Genomic DNA, 21,993 nt, shown 5'->3' with positions numbered 1-21,993 from the left:
AATGTTAGACATACTCCATTAATACAACCGCATGCTGTAGCATAAAGAGGTCATGGAAAAGCCACATGGCCTGCTAGTGTTGCTTTTTACAGCACTCTGGGTCCAGCCTGTAATAGCCAATGTCCCGACCATTACTGACTGACTGACTGCCTGACTGGCTACACATTGTTGAGACATGCATGCGTGACAATCACTCCCTCATGGTGTGTGCAAACAGCCAGGGATGTGCAGGTACCTCATCTCCGTGTTGTGGTTTCAATTCTGACCCAGGTCAGCACGGATATGTATGCAATTCCATTATCCCCAAACGTTCCCTTCTGTGTTCAAAGCCTCCCAGTTTCAGAACGGCTATCAAACGCATTCAGGTTTCAGTCAACTGTCAAACAGCATGGCAGGAAACGTTCCACACTGGTCACACATCTTAAAACCCACTGTAGTTGACATGGCTCCAGCAGACTATATAATAATGTAATTCAATAAGTAATAACCTCTTGACTCAATACAATAACTGTACAGTATGTACTGTTTCCATTTGGGGGGGTCTATCTTGTGGAACCTGCATGTAAAGAGGGTCCAAGAAGGACATAGGTTTCGCTTTCTGACAGAATGTTCCTCACCGTCTGAACTGGGCTTGACTACCCTTGTTGGAAATGTACCACAAGTCAAAAACAATCTTCAACTAGACAATGTGCTCCTCGGAGCACAGGTCTCCGCCAGTACTGTTCCTGATTAATCCTGTCTTACCTATTTATATTACATATTGTCACGTGTCACTTGACCAATGTCAGCTTGGCTGATGGAAGCTCACTTCAAAAAATATAAATCATTTTTTGAAGTGACACACCTATTTATAGGTTAGGGTTTCGTCATGCGTCTCGCTAGCCAATCAAAAGCATTGGTGACAACATATTGTCACGTGTCACGTGAAGCTTGACCAATGTTAGCTTGGCTGAGACGGACGGACACACGGAAGGACAAGAACGAAAACATACTCTCCACCTCTGGCGGAGACAACAACTGCGTACACTTTTCACCAGAAAAACATCTTCTGTGGTCTGGTAACTCGCCTAACCGACAACTGTGACTTTTGCAAGAGAAAAAGAGGTAGAAGTGCAGGGTTGTGGGAGCGTACCTGAGTCTAGGATGTGATTGTTCCGCAGGTCTAAGATCTGGATGTTGTAGTTAAACTTCAGCAGGTTGCCTAGCTGGGCAGAATCCTGCAGACCGTTCAGCTTGTTGTCAGCCAAGTACAACTCTCGCAGGTTCATGTTCATCTTCAGAGCCGTCGCTAGACGATAAAACAGATACATTAGTGGGTCCGGGAGAATGGATGACGAGGAAAGGACACGGGAAAGTGGGAACTAACAACAGGAAGAAAATACGCAGTGGTGGACAAAGTATATACTCAAGTAAATACTATTAGTAGTATTGACACTATAAGCTATAAAATAAACAGCATTCAAAAGTACAAATGACAAAGTACGTTTTCTTTATCAATGTCAATGCATTGCTTCACAACCTTTTAAGGACACAAATTAACCTCCCAAAATAATCATATTTGAACTGGGGACCCCCACCCTGACTGAATTGTAAGAGTTGAGGCATTACATTTTGTTGGTCTGATTTCCACAGATAAATATTGTGAAAATAGCAGATTTACAAGCTCACAACTCGAGGCGTTGTTGTGAGCTTGTAGATGTTGTTGTTGGTTACTTTAACGCAGTAGCCTAATGGTCTTAATATATGTTACTTCTTCATTTTAGAGGTATCAAAAAGGTTAAAAGTCCTAAATTGTCAGTTATGTGCAGATACTCTGTATACACTTATACTGTATGTCGTTTGTTTATTGTTGAGTGAGAAAACAATGTTGCACATTATCCCATTTACACCTGGAACGCATCTGTGTCACTTTAGGTTTCTTTGGCTATTCAAAAATAGCAGCTATACAAGCTCATAGCGCGGCACCGAGTGCCGCGCTATGAGCTTCTAGATCTGCTATTTTTGAAAAATCGTGAAAATTATTTTTTCATATTGTTTTCCAAAAAAATGTTAGGATTTAGATTTTTTTTAGACGCGGCCTCAGGTCTTAATGGGTTAAGCTAATTATCCGGGGACCCCCCAAAATCATTTGGGGACCCTCCTGGGTCCCGATAAACAGGTTGAGAACCAGTGATTGTCATCGTGCAAAACGTTGCACAATGACGATCTACAGTTTGTAGATCAGCAAATTTCACTATATTTGAAATAAGGCTTACGTGGTTAATTCATAATATATCTTTTTGTTTGGGTGCCAAGAGTCCCTCCCTAGAAATGTAGTGGAGTCAAAAGAGTCAATATCTCTGTTTGAAATGTAGCAGAGTGAAAGTCATTAGCTTGCAAAAAAAACTCATTAGGCAGAATGTTTTTTATTTTAGAAAAAGTGTAGACAATTGGAAATACTCCAGTAAAGTAAAAGAATATCAAAATTGTACTTTTTTTAAGTACATGTACTTAATTACTTTACACCACTGCTTGAAACAGGTCCCCCACCCTCCTCTCTCTCGCACTTGTCTTCTAGCCTGAGTATCAGCCTGAAGCTGCGTGGAGCTTCAGTCTAAAATTGTCTCCAGTGTTGGCGATTACAAGGGGGAGGGGATTCGAATTTCCCTAAACCAATCACAAGAGATCTACGGATCCGCCTACATCTGACGTCATCGCACAGCTTAATTAGCAGATATTCGCTGATTGGCTCGTCTTTAAGACCCACCCCCACCTCTGACTCTCATTGGACGGTACTTTTTGCACCGAATAAATTAAGGTTCACATTTGAACACCAGACCACGAGGGGCAGTCCACTCAGAGAGTGGGCGGGGTCTAAGGTCTGGAACCAGGCTACTTGTCTTCCTCTTACCCAGTAACATGAGAGGTCTCCCAGACAGACCGGCATTCTCCAGGTGGAGGACTGACAGGCTGCCGCTGATCCGGAGGGCCCGTGCCACAAAGGGGGCTGAATGGTCCAGCAAGGGGGTGTTACGGGCATCCAGGTACTGCAGAGAGCTGGTCTGAGGAGGCGAGGAGAGACGCCGAGCGTAGAGACACAAATGAACAGGAACACACACACACGCACACACACACACACACACACACACACACACACACACACACACACACACACACACAGTTAGTAACAGGTGGAATATGTAAAAAGAAATGTACCTCTTAAGCCTTGTATACTTTGTTGTACGACGGACAGAGAAAATGGCAAATCTAAAAGCTAAAATGTTTGGTGGGGGGGTCTATAATGACATAGGACGCGAGGTTGAAACTAAGTACTAGTAGTAGGTGGTAGGACAAATCAGAGTGCCAGAGGTGCCAGAGGTTTATTAAAATATTATACATTCAGTGCCTGCATATCTTCCATCCACTTACGTTGATACGTTTCGTGCTGTAGAAGCCCCGACGCGGAAGTGCATGTAAACAGAGCGTGCGTGCGAGACGGCGGAGGGTCCCGACTAACGCCTGGAACAATAATATTTCTAACGCGATCCTCCATTGCAGAGTGATCGCCGATCGAAAACAGCTCACTTCCACCACGTTAAAAAGAAATGGAGATATTAAGCTTTTAGTCAAGGAGTTAACATTGGAGTGGCCGACCGGAAGGATTTTTTACATGGATCCACATCCGGCCTCTCCTTCTCAGAGACTCCTTGGATGATCCCAAAGTTTCGTTAGAGCGCCCCACGTATAAAAAAAAAGGGTCAAAAAAACGGTCCGGACCGTTTATGGCACATGACGCATGCATTCTCAAAAACGGTCCGGACCGTTTTTGCCACACAATGTGTTAAATGAGAAGAAAGTTACTGTCTTATAGATAAGACCACTGAATGGCACACAAACACACAAGCCCTAATCTACTTCCTTGCTTCGTCTCCTCTACCTGGAACGGAGCCACTAGCCCTGCTCTTCACTATGATCTGGGCGGGAACCTCCAATAATCTGTCATCTGAGCTGCTGTGGTGAACAAAATATTTTAGAGATGGGGGTCCGAGGCCAATTAAACATAATATTGGGGGTCCTTGACACGAAAAGGTTTGAGCACCACTGATATATAGCAACATAAGGTTTTCAGAAAACGGTTAAATGCAAACATGGGTGTCATGTGCATAATGACAACGTTTACAGCCCTTCACGCAGGGCCTGGTGGGAGGCAATAAAACACTATGATCCTTATCTGGTGCATGACAGGGGTTCAAGGATGGACAGCTGCCACGGTGTCTGTGCATACAAGCCGAGCTGAGCTGCAGTGTATTATTGACAAGCTCAGATACGCACACTTTGCAACCCAGAACATGAGAGCGGAGTCGCTCCGGGCAATACATAACACTCATCAACACGTGTAGCCACTAAATCATGTAAGGGGGCTGCAAATGTAGCTGTATGCCTTGCATATCGTCACTGTCTGCGGAAAGCTTACACGTCCAAAACCACTGCTTTTCAGGATATGGAAGAAAGAACCTGTAGTGTAAATAAAAGGGCAGAATAATGAGCATGGTGAGACAGGACATAGACATAGATAGGCTCTATGCACAGCAGTCATATTGGAAAGAAATTGGGCCTCCTCTTACTTCCTTCACAGGCGTTACCAATGATACTAATGATGGCTCTGTTCCATTCTGGTCAGGGTGCTGATATCGTGCATGTTGGCTCACTAGAAACACTCCATTTTGGTTCCCAAATGGCCCCTTATGGTGGGTGTGTAAGTCTGAGAGTGTACAAATGGAACCAAATGGACCCTTACGGGTCCATTTGGTTCTCAGAGTTATAGGGGTCCTTGAAAATAAGACAACCACTGTGCTACACTAAATGGAACAGAGCCTTAATTAGTATCATTGGCAACACCCGTGAAGGAAGTAAGAAGGGGCCCAATTCATTCCCAATATGGCTGCTGTGCATAGAGCCTATTGTGTCAAGAGTACTGAATGAGACAGAGAGACAGGCTCATGCAGCATTAGATACTAGAGGGAGCTCTTCTGTGATCCTTCCAGAGGAGAAAGCTGACGCTAAAGCTACAATACGGGACTTAGTGAAAATAGCCGATCTATAAGCTCACAACGTGTTGCATAGTGACAGGTTCAGTAAGTTATCCAGTAAGAGGAGCACTGACTGAACCACTGAACTCAGTGCATGTTGTGGAGACGTGTGTGTTAGTGCGTGTGTGTGTGTGTGTGTGTGCATACGCCCATTCTCACCTTTCTCATCATGTGAGCAGCTGCCTGCCATCCTCGGGTGCCAATGTGCTTATTGAACGATATGTTGAGGTGGGTGGCCGATTCGTAGTACTCTATCATGTCAAATAGAGCCGATGCACCCTGTTTGAAGGGGAGAGAAGGAAGGAGGGAGAGACAGAGTAAACAACAGGGTTTCTGCAGGTTTAGGCAAGTTAGATTTAAGACATTTTAATACCACTCAGAATTGTATTTACTGTAAGACCAATTTATCAATAACAAAAAAGCATACATAGGAAAGAATCCTATTTTCCCTGTCTGTTGCATTTTTAAGAGCGTTGAAGCATAAATGTAAGACTTTTAAGGGTCCGTGCTCCACGGAAACCCTGAATGAATAAACGAGGTAGGAGACAGCCATAAACGAAACACTGTAGAGTTTACTGCTTTTTAACACATGACCTGACTTTATTTTCCAAAGCATAAAGTGCAGTGTCTTTCTGAGAATTGTAAGAGAGAAAACGATATGAGGGGAGACAGTTGTGATAACTGGAGAGAGGAGTTTAGGTTGCTGTGGCAACGCTCCCTCAGGGTACGCGAGTCCTGCTAGGACATTGCAAGAAGGGCCTTCGGGTAAAGATGAAGAGATTAACTGAATAAAGAGAGCTTCTCTTGTCTAGACCCCAGTCTATGGCACACATGACACTTAAAGTAATATTGTATAAAAATACTGGATGCGTAAAAACCAAATACTATCTCACGGCACGCAAACCCTCATGCAACTCTTCACTGAGAACATCCTGGCCTACTGTTTAACTGGATGGAACTCATCACTCACCACAACAAGCAAGCAACATCAGTGGAGACCACTTTGCACCGTCTCATCCGTCCATAAAGAGAACACACTCCATCCTCAGTAACTCCACTCAACCTCTACACAATCAATATGAACCTTACTGCTCAGTAGCAGGTGCAGAGCTCACTTCCATAACACAGATTGAGTCGGTACATCATTCATACTATACAGCATTTCCCTCCTCAACGAACCAATTACATGGACAGCAATCCCCCATTCACACATTGATGTTCTATGTAATTACGTGTATTATGTTCTACTGTACCATTTCATGTTCATCTGACATGTATGCATGTATGTATCAGGGCTCGAAATTGTGACCATTTTGGGCGCAAATGCGCCTGAAATATAATCTGTGCAACCTAAAAATATAATTGGGAGCACCTGTGCGACCAAAACGGCACGCCGAGTGAACCAAAACCAGCAGTCATTGCCATCCATTCCCCTCTGAGGCTGAGCTGCCACTGCGATGCTAATAGCGTTAGTGTGTAGAATAGATTGTTTACTCATTGACACAAAGGAGCGGAGTGTTGCTGAGCACTACTGTGCGGAGCGTTGCTGAGCACTACTGTGCGGAGCGTTGCTGAGCACTACTGTGCGGAGTGTTGCTGAGCACTACTGTGCGGAGCGTTGCTGAGCACTACTGTGCGGAGCGTTGCTGAGCACTACTGTGCGGAGTGTTGCTGAGCACTACTGTGCGCTGCTGCTCCAACATTTCAGCGATTTATGCGAAATCTGTCATAAAGTTCTTTATTTCAGGTATTTTGAAAAAGGATCCGAGCCGCTAAGGAGAGAAAGAGAAACGGTGTCTGTGAAGTGTGAGAGAAGGCGGACCTTTAGCGGCTACGTGTGTGTGTGTGTGTGTGTGTGTGTGTGTGTGTCTCTCTGTCGGAGGCAGAGATCGAGTCACAGGAACACTCATGGCTGGTATATTTCAGCAAATGAGTTTCTTTTGAAACTCATTTGTAAATATGCAGTGTAGCCTATTGAGAAATGAGAAACACAAAATGGTCGTTGCACACATTAAAAGTGAGTAGGCTAATATATATGGCCAATATATTGACAGACTTACACCCTCATATACACGTTACAATTAGTTACTAGAAGTTTTGGCACTGTGGGCAGGTGGCAAGTGCTGCTGGAAAAGGAAATCAGCACTCCATAAGGACATCTGTCTGTGTCCCTTTTGTGCCCATATATGGAGATCTCTGTATCTGTCTGTCTACCTGTGTCCCTTTTATGCCCGTCAGTATATTGGCATGCCCATATATGGGCATATTGGTTGGATCGGCGGTTCTGGACAACCGCTTATCCGAACGGCTCGTATAAGCATCATTTCACATACATTATCATGCATGAAGAGTAATAGGCTCGTCAGCTCTCCAGTGGAATAGGTCCGTCCCTACCTCCTCGGTGACTCAGCGATATCTAAAATAACAACAAGCCTAAGATGGATGGCTGTGCTGTAGCTGTAGCTGCAAATTTGTGACAGTGCCGAAGAAAATGGAGTGTGGGGGGGCAGCCGAGCGGAGCGCGTCGTTCATTAACACCGAGGCTAACGAGAAGAGATGACAGGAAAGAGACGGACGGGCTGTGGCTCTCTCTCTCTTAAACGCCCCTCACCGTGAGCGCATGGTTGTGTATTGGGAAATGTAAGTGTGCATAAGTGTGTGTGTGTGTGTGTGTGTGTGTGTGTGTCAGTCTGGCTGTAGCGTGGGGAGATGAGTCACAGCCAGAACAGTGACAACAAGCCAGCCAGGCTTGGCAGACGTTTTCTTTCATTTTCCCATGCCCTTGACACTACCATGTTCCCCACGTTTACCGTTCTGACATCATTCTTTTTGTCTCCGCCAGGAGACTATGTTTTCGTTCTCGTCCTTCCGTGTGTCCACCAAGCTAACATTGGTCAAGCTTCACGTGACACGTGACAATATGTTGAAAGGGTGTGCTTTGATTGGCTAGCGAGACGCATGATGAAATAGAGTGTCACTTCAAAAGATCATTTATATCTTTTGAAGTGAGGTAAGACAGGATTAATCAAGAACAGTACTGGCGGAGACCTTTGCTCCGAGGAGCACATTTTCTAGTTTTTCTTCTTTTTTTTGTGGCTTTTATCCCTTTATTGATACGATAGGGTGGCATGCTGCAAAAGTCACCGGGATCGGGAGTCAAACAACATTCTTTAAGGGAAATTTCAGATTTTCAACCTAAATCCCATTCTTCTGACGTGAGGAGACAAATAATATAGAGTGGCAAAAAAATACAGTCTTCTGTATATTTCTCAGCGAAATGTTGACGTCAAATACGTTTCATGAGATACATTCCGTATGCCAGATGACGTAAGGCCAACCCAGGATTTATGCAGGGCTGGCTCAAGGCCAGCCCAGGATGAGCCCAGGGCCTGCTTCAGGTGCTGCTCTGTGTTAATGGATCAACAGGGCAGCATGACTGATTTTATTTGCCTACCAATATGTCTGGGGACTTCTTAATACAAGGTTACTAGAACAGCAGCAAGGACGGTCGCTAACAAACCTATGCCTACTGCTATGGACATCAATGCAATTGCAATTTCTTTTAACTCTGCAATTATTTCCTCCAAGTTTCCCCAGTCTCTAGTTGAGCATAGTGCTTAGAGACAGAGTTGTGAATCTACATTCAGCCCAGATGATAACGCATTGAAGTGTTCAAAACTTGTTTCCAATGTGGTCTTCGATGGGATAATGCCCTAGTGTGTTTGTACGAATAGCAACTGACAGAGTCGCGCACGCAAACAGAGTTTGGTTTTATATCCTTTATGTGTGAGAGGCACAGCCTCAAGGCTGAGTCTTTGTGCATTAGGAACGCTGCGTGACAGGAAGTAGTCAGGCCCAGTGTCCCAGCACTCTACTGGGGCAATGCTGTCTCCATCTGTGCGTGTCTACGAGACCCAAAACTCTCTAATGGTGTTTACACACGCGCAGACATCTGCAGTTATCAGTCAAACCATGGGAAACACTCCATATCCTGTCAGTGCAGTATAGCAAAGAGAGGGGAACAGAAAACAAGGGAGGAACAGTCAGAAAGAGAAAAAGAGCCAGAGAAAGAGATCCAATGGACTTACATCTTCATCCAGGTTTGTCTGCTCCAGGTCAACCACTTTAAACTGGACCCTCTTCAGAACCTCCTCCAGGGACTCACATGCCTTATAGTCCAGCTTCTCACCTAGAAATGCACGCACACACACAATTCAGCAGGAACAGAGTGACAGAGGAGAGATTTTAGAAAGAGACAGAGCAAAATAGACAGGAGATAAAAGTATTTATTTTATAAAATGTATAGTTTTTTTGGGAGCAGAAGCATTTTGCATTCATAATGTTACATTGTGAGCCTAGTACTGCCCCACTTGTTGATGATGTTCCTGGTGAAAAGCCTGTTGATTATAAACAAAGTCATATATTCGTATCATGGGAGTCACGTTTCATGCGTGTTTGTACCTTTGAGATCGAGGCATTCGTTTCGCTGGGTCAGGTCCTTCAGTTCCTAAGGAAATAAAGAGACAACAGACAGAGTGAGGCAGATAGAAAAAAAAGGTTTATCAGTGTCACATGTACAACAGGGATTCCACCAGACCAGTTCAGTCTAGGAGCACCACGAGACTGAATTGGTCAGCACCGAGACTAAACAGCAGAAAAAAATATACCACTATGGCACTGTAATATGCTGTTTGAAGAATTCTTAGTGTGTGTGTCTCTCTCTCTGCCCTGGTACAAATTAAAATAAATCCTCAGTGTTCATTTAAAGCTTTCCTCTTCTACACTGAACTCGAACACGGTTTCCTGCGCAAGTGACATTTTTACCATTGAGTTAATAGAGCCTGCCTGCTTGCTCAGGGAATTCTCTTTAAAAGTAATAATAATAATAATACATTTTATTTGTAACGCACTTTATATTTGACACAAATCTCAAAGTGCTACATTGCATAAAAGTCAAGAAAACAATAAGTCTATAGAAGAGCAGGTAGACAAAATACAACCATCTCAATGGTATAATTTATATTGTACAAAATTAAAAATGTTCATATAAAAAAAATAGTGTAAAGGCCCATAAAGCCTGATTTATATCCCCGATGTGGAAGCTTGCGTCACCTTGTGAGCTTGTACATTGTTATTTTTTGCGCGCTACACCGTCGGTGTGACTGAGCATACATTTTGTTTTACAGCCTATTGGGGTCCATCCTCTTAGAATCAAAACACTGAGGATGTTACTGTGCACATCTGGTACTGTATTAATGGTGAGGTCTTCTGGGGTGAAGTACTGCTGCAGCCATTTTGAAACCTACTGTAGTGGACAGTGAGTGAGGCAAGGATGGCAGTTTAGATATCAACGGCAGAATTGTGCCATAAAAAATGCACCGGATAGTCCACTCACCGCTCTCTCTCTCTCTGTGTGTGTGTGTGTGTGTGTGTGTGTGTGTGTGTGTGTGTGTGTGTGTGTGTGTGTGTGTGTGTGTGTGTGTGTGTGTGTGTGTGTGTGTGTGTGTGTGTGTGTGTGTGTGTGTGTGTGTGTGTGTGTGTGTGTGTGTGTGTTCATTCCACAGTGTGAAAATCTTCCTTCTTGTATTGTAGCCTGACACCAGTGCACCGCTAGTTAAAATCGGAGGGAGGGGTATTCTGTCCTATTCCTGCATAGAAACACACACACACACACACACAATGCTGCCACTCCAAAATATGCACCAGCAAATCCCTCTCCAGTGCACTGCCCAGCCCTTTCACCGTGCACTCGATGACCTCCACTCACATTTATCTATGTTTGAGCCCAGCAGGGTGAATCTAGCTGGATAGAACACTAGGGTTCATGACCGCCTGCATGGCTTTTGACAGTTGCCATTACACGGCATTCAATTTTGTTGCCAGGCACCAGAAGAAACAGGTGTTTGTTGCCAAAAAACAAACAAACAAAAAAGTATAACTAATGAAGTCATAGCTTGAGCTGTGTGGCCGAACTTTGGGATTACATGATAACAATAACTAGCTCATTGATAATTTCAGAGATAATAGTAGGGAGGAACTGCAAAGATTTTGGTCTTTACAACTCTTAAAATTCCCATTTATTAATTTCATAAAATCATCAGTTTCAGTTTCCATTGTGGTCCATGCAAGCACGCAGGCATGGACACACTATTTCTCGTACGATGATTGCCGAAAATATCAGATCTGCAAGCTCACAACGCGTCGCATCATGGCGCATTATGATTATGTTTTCCATTTTTACAACTTTTTGAATAATTTCGATAATTTCCTTTTTTGACAATATAATTAATGACTGCCCAAAATAGGGATGCCAGGTTGAAAGTGGATGAAAACAAGTTGTGATTTTGTGCAACAATTTTGGACTAACTCCAAACAGACAAGGCCTGATCTTTGGCAACCCCGAGGTTGCCCTGGACTTCAGGTTAGGAACCATAGACATATAACGGTAGACATATAGTAGCATATTTCATGTAGTCTGTCAGTGAATGGAGACAAAAATATTTTGTGACTATTACTGTTACTTGAAAGTATTTTGGTATGAAAATATGCAATTTAGATGTAACCATACATAGGCCTACGCCTACTGGATCCATCCATAACTCCATGTCTCGCATTTGTGACAAACTTAACCGCTTGAAAATAGGTTGAAAATTCAGGGAGTTGTGATGATTTTAATTGTGGAGAGACCGTCTGCTTCAATGGACATAAATGCATTAGATACAGTGGTTTTCAACCTTTTTCATATCAAGGTCCATTATTTATCCGCCATTTGAGCCACGGAACAGCGTTTGATGAGATGTTTAACAATTTGATTGATTGATTGATTGACAGTGTGAAATGTTATACTCAAGATTTAAAGATCTATAAGGGTCCATTTGGTTATCAACTCTCCATCATTTAGCTGGGGACCACCTGGAACCCCCTCAAGGACCACTGGTGGTCCCCGGACCACTGGTTGAGAACCATTGCACTGACAAGTCCCGGAAAAGACGCACTGTGATTGGCCAGTAGTCAATGCCCTGTGAGCGCTGTGATTTACCAGTAGTCACTTTGGGCCAATGAGGTATCTAGGTTTCTATATCTATGTTAGGAACCACTGCATCAGGGGCATGTGGTTTGGGTGAGGGTGGACCCTGCGTTACACGCATGTGGTTTGGGTGAGGGTGGACCCTGCGTTACAGGCATGTGGTTTGGGTGAGGGTGGAACCTGCGTTACAGGCATGTGGTTTGGGTGAGGGTGGACTCTGCGTTACAGGCATGTGGTTTGGGTGAGGGTGGACCCTGCGTTACAGGCATGTGGTTTGGGTGAGGGTGGACCCTGCGTTACAGGCATGTGGTTTGGGTGAGGGTGGACCCTGCGTTACAGGCATGTGGTTTGGGTGAGGGTGGACCCTGCGTTACAGGCATGTGGTTTGGGTGAGGGTGGACCCTGCGTTACAGGCATGTGGTTTGGGTGAGGGTGGACTCTGCGTTACAGGCATGTGGTTTGGGTGAGGGTGTAAGAGGAACAGAAAACTACCTCCTGAACAGAAAAGCTACCCGATCTTATTGGACTACTTGCTCCTGAACAGCCTTCCAAGATCGTTTGTCCTTGAAATCGCTTCCTTCGCTACCAAGCCTTTGTTTGCATCTATGGGCTTGTGTGTGTGACGGTTGTTTATGAATGAGGAACATGATATGCCTGTGCTCAGCACACTGGCTTTCATGTTACTTACAATAGAAGTGCTTGTCAGTATAGCAGGTGGATGGATATGTGTGTGTGTGGAAGTCTGAATACAGTTATGTAGCATCACTTGCGAGGCTTTTACATTACTGGCATGCTGACTACAGATACCATGTAGTCACTCTAAAGCAACACTGTATTTCTGTACTGTACATTCTGAAAATAGTCTGTGCTGCATGTATGAGCTGTGTTAGCAATTGTGTAACAGCAAAACCAACTGTCCTCAAAGCCCACTTAACGCCTAATTCATCAATTTATCGTAACGACAGTGTCTCCAGCCGTGATGACTGATTTTCAGTTGGTGCTGTGTTGAAAACCATTTCAGGCCATTGATGCGGTAGTCCTAACAAAGTATAAAATGAGGCTTTAGGGACCTGCAGCGGCAGCAATGTGACACAAAGCTGCCAAGTGTCCAGGTCCCAAGGCGCTGTGGAAAGGTGCTACTGAGGAGCGTGCATTCAACACACAGCTGCTAAACACACACTCGTACAAACAACTTCCCTTCAAATGTACAGTACATTAGCTGTTAGCCTCCCCACCCCCACCGCCCTGGCTGCTTGCCACGTGTACGGTAAATAAAGAAAGCATTTATAGGACAGAGGGAGAAAAAAAAACTGTAACTGGCTAAATTCTTCCCTCCCCCCTCCTCCTACTCTCTCCCTCTCTTTGGCCCGCCATTCGGTTAGACTCCCATGTTTATATATCCAGTTTATTCCAAGGATGACTAAGCAGAAATGACAGGGGGCCATAGTGTGTAGTGGACGACTGACTGCAGGATAGAGAGAGATAGAGAGTGGGGAAAGATTGTGTGATAAAGGCTTAACGGTGTATGTTACAACATGAAGAGACAGAAACGATTTTGACGAAAAGACAGAGATAGAGAGAGAGACAGAGGGGGAAAGAGGGGGGGGAGAGTGTCCGAGAGAGAGACAGACAGACAGACAGACAGACAGACAGACAGACAGACAGACAGACAGACAGACAGACAGACAGACAGACAGACAGACAGGAGGGACAGGAGTGATAGCAGCCTGAGGGTGTGCAAAGAGACAGGAAGTGAAAGCTGTGAAAAGAGATAGAGAAACATTTTTTGGATTTTCCAAATGTCTACATTCACTGAAGGCAAAGAGCATACATGACTTCAATTTAAATGTATAAAACATGTAAAAAATTTCAAACGTGTCACCATCATCAACATTATTATATTGGAACTACTACATCGGGCATCACTGATTTGAACCGAACATTTTAAAGCAATTGTTGGTGAATAGACTGAATACCCATAAGCTGAGTAGCTGACCAATATATCGTCTGTCGGGTGGAAACCTCACATGTCCAAAAGTGTTACTTTTCAGAATTCAAATTCAAAAGTAGCAGATCTACAAGCTCAAAATGTGTCGCTTCGTGCCGCGCTTCGTGCTTGCAGATCTGCTACTTTGGTAGGGCAAGTAGGGCATTCATTTACATAAAGCACAAAAAGTAAAGAGTATGGAGATAAAAGGTTTCTGCCCGACAGAAACGATATGGTGTATCCCTGAAAATACACCTAGTCTGTAGCTCTCAATGAGGCCCATCCACAGCAGCAGTTTAGCACATGCATGTGTCTTTCCACAAGTGGCTGTGATGTTACAGGGACTCCTTTCAGCCTGCTGATCCAGGGCGTGGGGTGGAGAGAACGTGGGTGAGGTGATTGTCAACATGCGTCAGCAAGCGTGATGCCGCTGGAGGCTCGCCTCTTGCGTCGAGCCTCGGAAACATGCATGCAACTTTGTATGGCCAAAAGCTCTGTTGTAGAGACCCCAGTGAAAGGCAAAGATTGTGTGTGTGTGTGTGTGTGTGTGTGTGTGTGTGTGTGTGTGTGTGTGTGTGTGTGTGTGTGTGTGTGTGTGTGTGTGTGTGTGTGTGTGTGTGTGTGTGTGTGTGGGGGGGGTTACAAATGAGTTGGACAGAACAACAATAATACATAATTTGTCTCTGTTGCAAAGGCAGTTTGCTGTCTGTACCCAGTGGCCTGTCACTCTCACTGGGTGTGTGACTCAGGACTGGTGACTTTTTCTTTTCTCTTTTGCTTGTTGCTGCAATGATGAGGAGCTGAAACCCAATAACGTTACTCTTGCATACCTGCATATGGGATGCAACAAATACAAATACTGAATCTGGAATCATCCTCTCTGTGACAAACACAAAGGGAAACAGAGTTATCGACTCATAACAGCGCTTCCTCAAAGCACCACATGACCTTTGTTTAGATTGTTGAGAGCAGAAACAGTTGTTGTCTGAGTTAGTGTTCAGCAGGATGGCTGAGAGTTGCTCAAATTGCAGCCTGCTTCAACTCAGGAAAAATCGGGAAACATGCTTCCCTCCACAGCCACAGAGCTGGTAAGCCCTCATTTTGCATGAGTGTGTGTGTGTGTGTGTGTGTGTGTGTGTGTGTGTGTGTGTGTGTGTGTGTGTGTGTGCCAGATTAGCATCTCTGCCATTTGGTTTGGTAGGGCTGCACTTATCAGCCCTACCTTTTTTTCGCCTTTTTTTTTTCTCACACGCCGTTAGGAGAAGCCCCCAAGGTTGGTGCCCTGTGCTGCACTGCTTTTATCCGCCAGATTTGGCCGTTCACGGCATATTTTGCACCGTTATGGTGCGTTCATCATCGGTGAAGAGTGCCTCTAACAGCCGCTGCTGGCTGCATGCACGCAGCGAGGCGATGCGAGGCGACGCGAAGCAACAATCACACAAGCACGTGCAGCATGCGTCCCCTTCCCCTGCGCCTAATGGCTGTACATGGGGCCGACGCGTGATTTAGCGAGAGTGTGTCAGTGTGGCTTCAGGAAGTAAATTCCTAGCCTCGATCTCCAGGCTTTTATTTTTTAGTTTTGCTAAAAAATAAAAGCTTGGAAATTCCTGTCCCAGCTGTTGGTACGCAAAAGCGCCTCGCGTCGTCTGATGTGGTGCGCATTATTTATTTTGGGTGCGCATGCGCACCTGCGCACCAGTTATGTGCACCCCTGGTCTGAGTAGAGACTTGTAGGTGTTTTATTTTCACCAACTGCATGTAAACAAGGTTGCATGCTTGTTTGGTGAGGGGTGGAATGAATATGCCAAATTTTCCATTAACACAGCAGTGAGGCACATTTTAAGGGTATGGTGCAGGAGGCTGTGGCCACTTGGCCTACAAGCCACACAACCTCAATCAACAATCAGCCTATAGTTGACCCAGTTTACAGCACACTCACTCAGACACACACACTCTCACTCAGCCACACACACACACAGTTACCATGACAGTAACTTCTCTGTCCTAGCTTTAAAGGTTAAACTTTCATCTGGCATCAGGCTTCCATCATCATCTAGCTGACTGTAACTAATTACGGGACAACTATAAAGAAGAAATACTGTATATCAATTGTCATTATTATCTTGTCAATCCTCACCTCTATCGGGTTGACCTAAAGCAGAATTTTGAGGTGATATTAATAAAGGAAATAAATTCATATGAGAGGAGTCCCCTCACCCTTCACAAAAATGTTACACCAAAAAAATAAAACATTACAGGAAACAATGACTAATAGGCCTGCTGGAAGTCAGAAACAGCCCTAGCTGACAAAATAAACCCTGTAGGCCTACTTGGTACAATGCTACACATTGTAAATTGCGAGTTCAGAAGGATTGCCCGTGGATTGTGACATTTTACCTGAGTAGGGCAAATGACATCAGTTCAAACCAAAACTAAGACTTTCATTTCCCAAAGCTGGCGTTCTCATAAAGTCGTACATACAGTTGTGCTAAATGAAATGTCACATAACACTTAAACTCAAATAATGTCAGGGTAGAAGGATCCAGGCTGTTGGAACTGTTCCAATCTCAAGGTATTCCTGTAAAACCAACACTGATATCGATTTGTGCCAGTATCATCACTAGGTTTTCACTTGGTTTTACACGTACCAGGTTGAGAAGTGCAAGTTGTACTCTAGGCTCAAAGTTTAACTGAGAGAGAGAGAGAGAGAGAGTGGTGTGTGTGTGTGAGTGTGAGTGTGTGTGTGTGTGTGTGTGTGTGTGTGTGTGTGTGTGTGTAGTTGGGCCATACCTGTATTTGTTTGAGCACTTTGGCGATGGGTTTACAGTTAAGCTTCTGGCAGGCCTGTCTGTAGGCAGACACAATCTCCTCAACGGTCACATTCTGGGCTGAAAAACACAGACAAACAGGTTAGAATTGCTCTCGACTCAACACCAGTCTCTATCTCATTCACATAATTCACACGTGTGTCTACACTGCACTCTTTAATCAAAACAGAAACTGTAGCCCCTCCAAAGGCAGCTCTACTTGAGTTGCCTAAAAAGAAAGTATTGTTCTCAGTGTGTGTGTGTGTGTGCGAGACCCACTGCTGCCACTCCAGACTATTGCAGCACTAACTCCAGCCACATGACTACAATACATTTATACCCATTATTCCAAGTTTCAACAGAATGTCTGAAGGAGGCATAGGGCTGCAGAGACAAGAAAAAGCAAGTCCCTAGATATGAGAGAGAGCGAGAAAGAGCGAGAAAGAGCGAGAGAGAGAGAATTGTGTCCATAGCAGGCATCAGTTGCAGTGAGCCACATCCCCAAGATACTATGTTGTGTGTTTGGGTATGTGTAGCACGCACACACACACACACACACACACACACACACACACACACACACACACACACACACACACACACACACACACACACACACACACACACACACACACACACACACACACACACACACACACACACACACACACACACACACACACACACACACACACTACTATACGACAAGCATAAGGGGATTTGTCTTTGTGCTGCCCTCAGCACTTTTACTGCTGATATAGACACAAGGTGACAATTTGTCCCTTTTCATTTCTCTCCATCTCTCTTCCCCTCCCTCCTCTATCCATCCATTCATCCTTTCACCTCTGTCAAAGGCCCAAAAGGTCTGTCTGTCTGTCTGTCTGTCTGTCTGCCCGGTGTCGTTAAACAGATTAGAAACAAGGGCAGCGACCTCATTCAGCAGCAGTATCGTGCACTCAACAAGCTTCAAGTCAGCATTGAACCTCATGACACACATGAGTTCAAGGAAACCTAAAAGCGGTTTTCTTGACTCAACCTCTTCACCAAATAATATTGTGATCCCTAGTCATGTGTCATCATGGGATATCCCATGGCTGGAGCACACACACACACACACACACACACACAAGGGAACTCGGGGGGGGGGGGGGGGGGGGGGGGGGGAGTAGGCAGAGCCGTGAAATATGAGATTATGTGAGACTAGTTCTCCGGCAAGACTAGTTCTCAGGCAAGACTCCCAGATCAATTGTTTACCTGTTTTCAGACCGAAACCCCTGAGCTCTACACAACCAGCGAGTGAACCCTCCAAACTACTGGCCAAGATGACTCCCTCCTCTGTGGGTGTCACTGGCTAAGGTCCAATGGTCATATTACTGGAGCGTTCAGGTGGACACAGTTATAAGTGCAGCGGCATCATCATGACACACAGGCTCTGACACTGAGACACAGGCAAGTCCACACACACACACACACACACACACACACAAACTTAATGTCTCAAGAGATGTGGAAAAAGGTAGAAACTGAAAGTAGTCATCTAATCATTGAGTGTAAATGTTTTCCCTTCCCTCAACCGTCTTCGACACCAAAACATCCATGATCAGAAAAAAATCACACCCAGTGTGAAGTGGGCGGTGTGGTCACAGACTCAGTGGTCATCACAGTGATGGAAGTGATTCACTTACTTTTTGTGCATAGTCCTATTTATAGGGATATGCACATGTGTCATGTGTTTCTAGCCAATCACAGTCCTGAATAGAGTCATGGTGGCCAATCACGGTGCAGGGTTAGGGGGGTACACTGGTGGCCAATCACAGCGCAGGGTTGGGGGGGTGCAATTGGGTCGATGTCCAAACCTCACATACAGGGGCGGTTGCACCGCCCAAAAACATACACTGAATGCAGCTCAATAATCCTGTCTGTGATTGAGGTCTCAAGGCCTTCCAGCATCGAGCCCTCAATTAATTGCCCTCAATTCACTCAGTAACGGGTTCAAGGACTGACTGTCATCATCTTTAATGTTTGCTCACAAGACAACCTTTGATTTGTTTGGGAAGACCTCCAAATCTCTTGAGGCAATACTCGTTACTGTTCGGGATGGGGGGGGGTTCAGTGGCTCAATTCTCCCTGTACCAGGTACACGTCTGCTCCTGTCAACACTGTACCTGGGTGCGTTAACCTTGTAAACCAGTGTTTTAGAAGCTTTGTGTGTGTTTAGTGCCCACGGTCCACGCCTGTGCGATCACCGTGTACGTGTGCATACATGGCATGTGATTTTGCTGCGGTAGCAAGCCTGTTCCCGCGAACACAATGTCCTTGGAAAACTAATAGCCCAAAGCGGGGCTGTGGAGAATTTAAAAACATTACACTCAACATACAGAGAAGGGGTGTGTGTGTGTGTGTGTGTGTGTGTGTGTGTGTGTGTGTGTGTGTGTGTGTGTGTGTGTGTGTGTGTGTCTCACAAGAAGGAAAGCGATAGAGATGGAAAAACATGAACCCATCTGATTTAATGAATAATAATATATCCCTTCTACGTGCTCAGCAACAAAGACAGCTGGGTAGGAGAGACAGAACGGCTCAACTTGCACACCTTAGTGATAATAAACTAGGATAGAGAGAAAGAGATAAAGAGAGAGCTGTTGAGAACCATTGGTACACCGTGTACCCTGTACTGGCTTGGCAGAGCTACAGTAGGTGTTAAACAGCAGTCAGGAGATGTGAGCCCTGCAGGATCGTAAAGACCTGAGCTACAGCTGCTGACTGCTCTCTAATCACTCCTGGTTTTATTGCACTCCATACAGCACTGCTGGATGTGTGTGTGTGTGTGTGTGTGTGTGTGTGTGTGTGTGTGTGTGTGTGTGTGTGTGTGCACAAACTACTTTGTCAGGAGAAAGAGCGAGAGAGAGAAAATATAAAGATTCCTAAAACACTAGACAATTAACTGGTAGAGCAAACCCCTGATGATTGCTGGAATAATCCTCCGTAGCCAGTCTCCGTCTCTTTCTCACACACACACACACACACACACACACACACACACACTTTGCGTGTTCATTCATACACAGACAAACTCAAGAAAGCTGTAAAGATACCTACCTAGCTGATACATCAGGGTGTGGTGCCAGTTTGATTATTGTTTTATTGAAGGACACACTGGGGTTCGTCAGAATATCGGCACTCTGAATTAGTTTAGATTCACTGTTTATCCAGTTCATTAACAAATGTGCAGTCTCAGGGCTCGAAATTAACTTGTTTTACTTGCTAGCACTGGTGCTACCAATTTAAAAATTAAGGAGCACCAGAAAACATTTAGGAGCACCCACCAAAATTTACGGAGCACCAATATGTCCCTCTCTTTTTAATTAATAAAAACAATATTATAGCAGTGCGGTTTACAAATAACATAAAATTCTAAAAGTCTGAAAAATGCATACTGTTGTAGGCCACCAGCCCACCACTGGGACTTTAGTAATATACTGGAGCCAGGAATTTAAATGCAGTGTTCTGACTGTCTGTCCCTCATCCATCCATCTCTTCAAAGAGACTGAGGTATCAAACATGTCCAGATGAGAACCCTAGTCTACAGACACTGATTCCGGCCAATCACATCGTCATCGGTTTTATTTTTTTGTTCACCTTCATAGCCTATTGGATAATATAATTAGAATGTCTAAGTTATGATATAATTGCAATGTAAAATATAACATGGTATTTGTCATTACATTAGGCATTCGCGTAAAGCCTTCTCACTTCTAATGAGCACATTGATCAGGTTTTTTTTGTGTTCTACACATTGTCTAGGCTACACATTGATTCTGAATATTTACAACAGTTTCAACACTCATTTGCCGAAATGTACCACCAGCTGTCTGTTCCTATAACTTGATCTCTGTTTAGCTCCGACACACACAGACACACACACACACGTCTGCCTCCTTCTCTTTCACAGTGAGAGAAGGGTCTGTGTAGCGGATCGCAGCTCAGATCGTTTCTGAACTTAAATGCTTACGTTCAGGCGCATTTGTGACCAAAACGGTCTTTATACAGTACATGGGTCAGTAATGTTTCATATCCTTCAAAAGTTCAAAATATATATTATATATATATATATAAATAACAGAATCTAGCATAAGTTATTTTAAACCTAATTTGCAGATTCTGATTGGACAGCTTTGTAACATGATTACGATTGGACAGCGTTGTTCTAGTCTCAATGGATGGGTGGATGGGTTTGTAACGTTGATCCAGACTGGACAGCTTTGCAACACAATCTTGATTGGACGGCTATGTAATGACAAGTCTGACTAACATGGATCAGTGCACCAAATGACAAAGTCCTTCAGTCAGAATCACTGTATGTTAGTAACATAGTGATGTCATTTCGAGAACAAGTCAATCTTGAATGAATGAATGATTCTGATTGAAGGACTTTGTAATAGGCTCTATTCACAGCAGCCATATTATGAAGACATTCACAGGTGTTACCAATGATACTAATGAAGGCTCTGTTCCATTCTGGTCAAACAGAGTCAGGGTGCTGATATTGTGCATGTTGGCTCACTGGAAACACTCTGTTACACCAGTGGGTCTACAGCTGGGGTCCAGGGACCCTCATGGGCTTCCAAATGGCCCCTTACAGGTGTGTAACTCTGAGAGTGTACAAATGGAACCAAATGGACCCTTACGGGTCCATTTGGTTCCATTTGTACACTCTCACGGTGCGTTTTAACAGCGGGCGATCAGGATAGTATTTTCCGGAAGTGCATTATATGTCTATGAGAGCCGGCAACTACTGGCGATAGGGCGAAGTGGGCGGGGGGGCGATGAAAAGATGGATTTTCTTTATCTTTTGGACGATGTCGCCCGGCGATCGCCCGAGAGTCGCCCGCTGTTAAAACGTACTGTCAGAGTTATGGGGGTCGTGGAAACCACTGTGCTAGACGGAACAGAGCCTTCATTAGTATCATTGGTAACACATGTGAAGGAAGTGATAATATGGCTGCTGTGCATAGAGCCTATTTGGTGTGCTCAGCTGATCCATCCTAAATTAAACCAACCCATAGTGTGACAACACATTATTTATAGTGATGCTGATGAGGCGGT

At 44.5% G+C, this 21,993-nt stretch overlaps 1 protein-coding gene across 1 annotated transcript in view; it reads right to left on the bottom strand.

Moving 5' to 3' along the window:
• The window catches only part of ppp1r37 (protein phosphatase 1, regulatory subunit 37), a 46,989-nt gene that overhangs the window by 9,851 nt on the left and 15,145 nt on the right, over window positions 1–21,993 (bottom strand). Inside the window, exons 2-7 of the mRNA XM_084064102.1 lie at window positions 16,874–16,971; window positions 9,531–9,576; window positions 9,158–9,258; window positions 5,229–5,348; window positions 2,891–3,041; window positions 1,133–1,288 (exon numbers count right to left, since the gene is read on the bottom strand). Of these exons, the coding sequence (XP_083920228.1) occupies window positions 1,133–1,288; window positions 2,891–3,041; window positions 5,229–5,348; window positions 9,158–9,258; window positions 9,531–9,576; window positions 16,874–16,971 (672 nt within the window). The remainder of the gene's footprint in view (window positions 1–1,132; window positions 1,289–2,890; window positions 3,042–5,228; window positions 5,349–9,157; window positions 9,259–9,530; window positions 9,577–16,873; window positions 16,972–21,993) is intronic.

The sequence above is a fragment of the Gymnoscopelus microlampas genome (assembly GCF_963454915.1).
Source record: "Gymnoscopelus microlampas genome assembly, chromosome: 8".
Lineage (NCBI taxonomy): Eukaryota > Metazoa > Chordata > Actinopteri > Myctophiformes > Myctophidae > Gymnoscopelus > Gymnoscopelus microlampas.
The sequence above is the reverse complement of the archived record's forward strand: the minus strand, read 5'-3'. Positions and strand labels throughout refer to the sequence as shown.